The following is a 1,661-nucleotide window of genomic DNA, read 5'->3' on the forward strand; positions in this document are numbered from 1 at the left end:
GAATTAGCGGCATAACGTAACAGTAACTACAGCGGCAGATATCCAATCAAAGAGGTTGCTCAAGACAACAAAAGTAGTAAAGCTGGAACGGTATAAAGGAAAATACGACATTCACGATGACAATGTCCGCAGTTAAGCAGCTAACAGCAACTGCAGCAATGGTTCTAATTTCAATAGTCCACAGGAGCGATGCGAACGCCAAAGACAGCATGAAAAAAGCGGCGTGGCAGCCGCTTTGTGTAATAAGCAACGACCTGAATGGCATTGCCTCGGAGATGCTTGCCTCAGAAGCCGCTGTCTTAAAGCGGGCCGCAAACATAGCAATCGAAGCCATTCGCACGCAGGTATACATGGCAGCAAACCCCACCGACACAGACAATGACAAACTATTGATGCTTGCAGCGTAACAGAAAACGGCAAGCAATACCATAATTACCAACCTAGAAACACAGGGAGCGCAAAGTATCGCGCAAGCAAGCAAAGCAGCAACTTACTTGAAGGGTCGTCTCGACGAATGGCTAAACATCGCACAACAGACAGCGGGCAGCGCACATGGGTGCTTAACCGTCTGCGGTGGAGGCGCAGCAGCAGCTCTAGAGCGCGGCGTCATAGACAGCGTCACGTGTCTACTAAAGGCCACAGAAATGAAAAAGGAAAAGCGGCAAAGCCCGCTCGCCACACCACAAGGTTACGAAGGACTACGCAACCCAACAGACCAAAGCCAGGACCATCAAGACAGCACAGCCAAGTGCCGGCTTCTGACACTAGATTGTGGCGGCGGCATAGTCCACACGGACGCCAGCAACACCCAAAACAAACTGGAATACATAGGTGGCTACATAAGAGTAACACAAAACGCCGGCGACAAAGTGGTGCTAGATTTCGGCGGCGCAGCAACGCTGCCAGATTCCACCAGGCTACCGCTGTGGGTGGCTGCTTCAACAGCTTTACAGAAGGCGCTCTCAGAGGATTCACCGCAATACGACAACAAAACAAGCCAACTAACAGCAGCCGCTGCGGCCGACACGTTATTCACTTTGATCGGCACACACGGCAAGGCGAAAGAAAGTACGGCCATTCAAGCGTACAAAACGCAATTGTTCACAGGAAGTCCAGCCGACGAAGTAAAGAGGCTAATGACCAAAGTAGCGGTATTCAAGCTGCTCAGCAAATTTGGTGACAAAGCCAAAGACACTCTGCTAGGGGACATCACCGAAGTAAACGTACTGGCAGCACTACTAGCGGACTCTCAGATCCAAAATTCACAAACTCTAAAAACATTAAACGAAAAGCTAGAATAAGCTTCGAAGGACAATAAAAAGGCATCGGCAGACACTTGCAATAAAATAGAAGATAAAAATGAATGCAACAACAAACCTCTCTGCAGTTATAACGACAGCGCAGCTAAGGGTGACAAAAAGTGCAAATTTAATGAAACAAAAGCAGCAGTCGCAACTATTTTCTCAAAAAAACAGTCTTTTTGGACACTAGAATTGCAAAACAAAAATGTGGGACGACGCAAAGCTCTGTTCGATACGCTTTTTTGTCTTAGCTTTGCTTGCGGCTGCAAGACCTACAGGCGCAGAATACACGGTGTGCTCGACGCCGTGCAAATGCAGCAAGCGACTCGCCAAAGCATCGACATTCTATGCCAAGAAGTT

General features: G+C 48.3%; 1 pseudogene across 1 annotated transcript; it reads left to right on the forward strand.

The window, feature by feature from the left end:
- Positions 1-116: 116 nt before the first annotated feature.
- TEOVI_000863800:pseudogene lies at positions 117-1,298 on the forward strand (annotated as a pseudogene). Its single transcript has one exon. A coding segment is annotated over exon 1 (1,182 nt).
- Positions 1,299-1,661: the final 363 nt, after the last annotated feature.

Source organism: Trypanosoma equiperdum (genome assembly GCF_001457755.1).
Source record: "Trypanosoma equiperdum strain OVI genome assembly, contig: ctg_1579, whole genome shotgun sequence".
Lineage (NCBI taxonomy): Eukaryota > Euglenozoa > Kinetoplastea > Trypanosomatida > Trypanosomatidae > Trypanosoma > Trypanosoma equiperdum.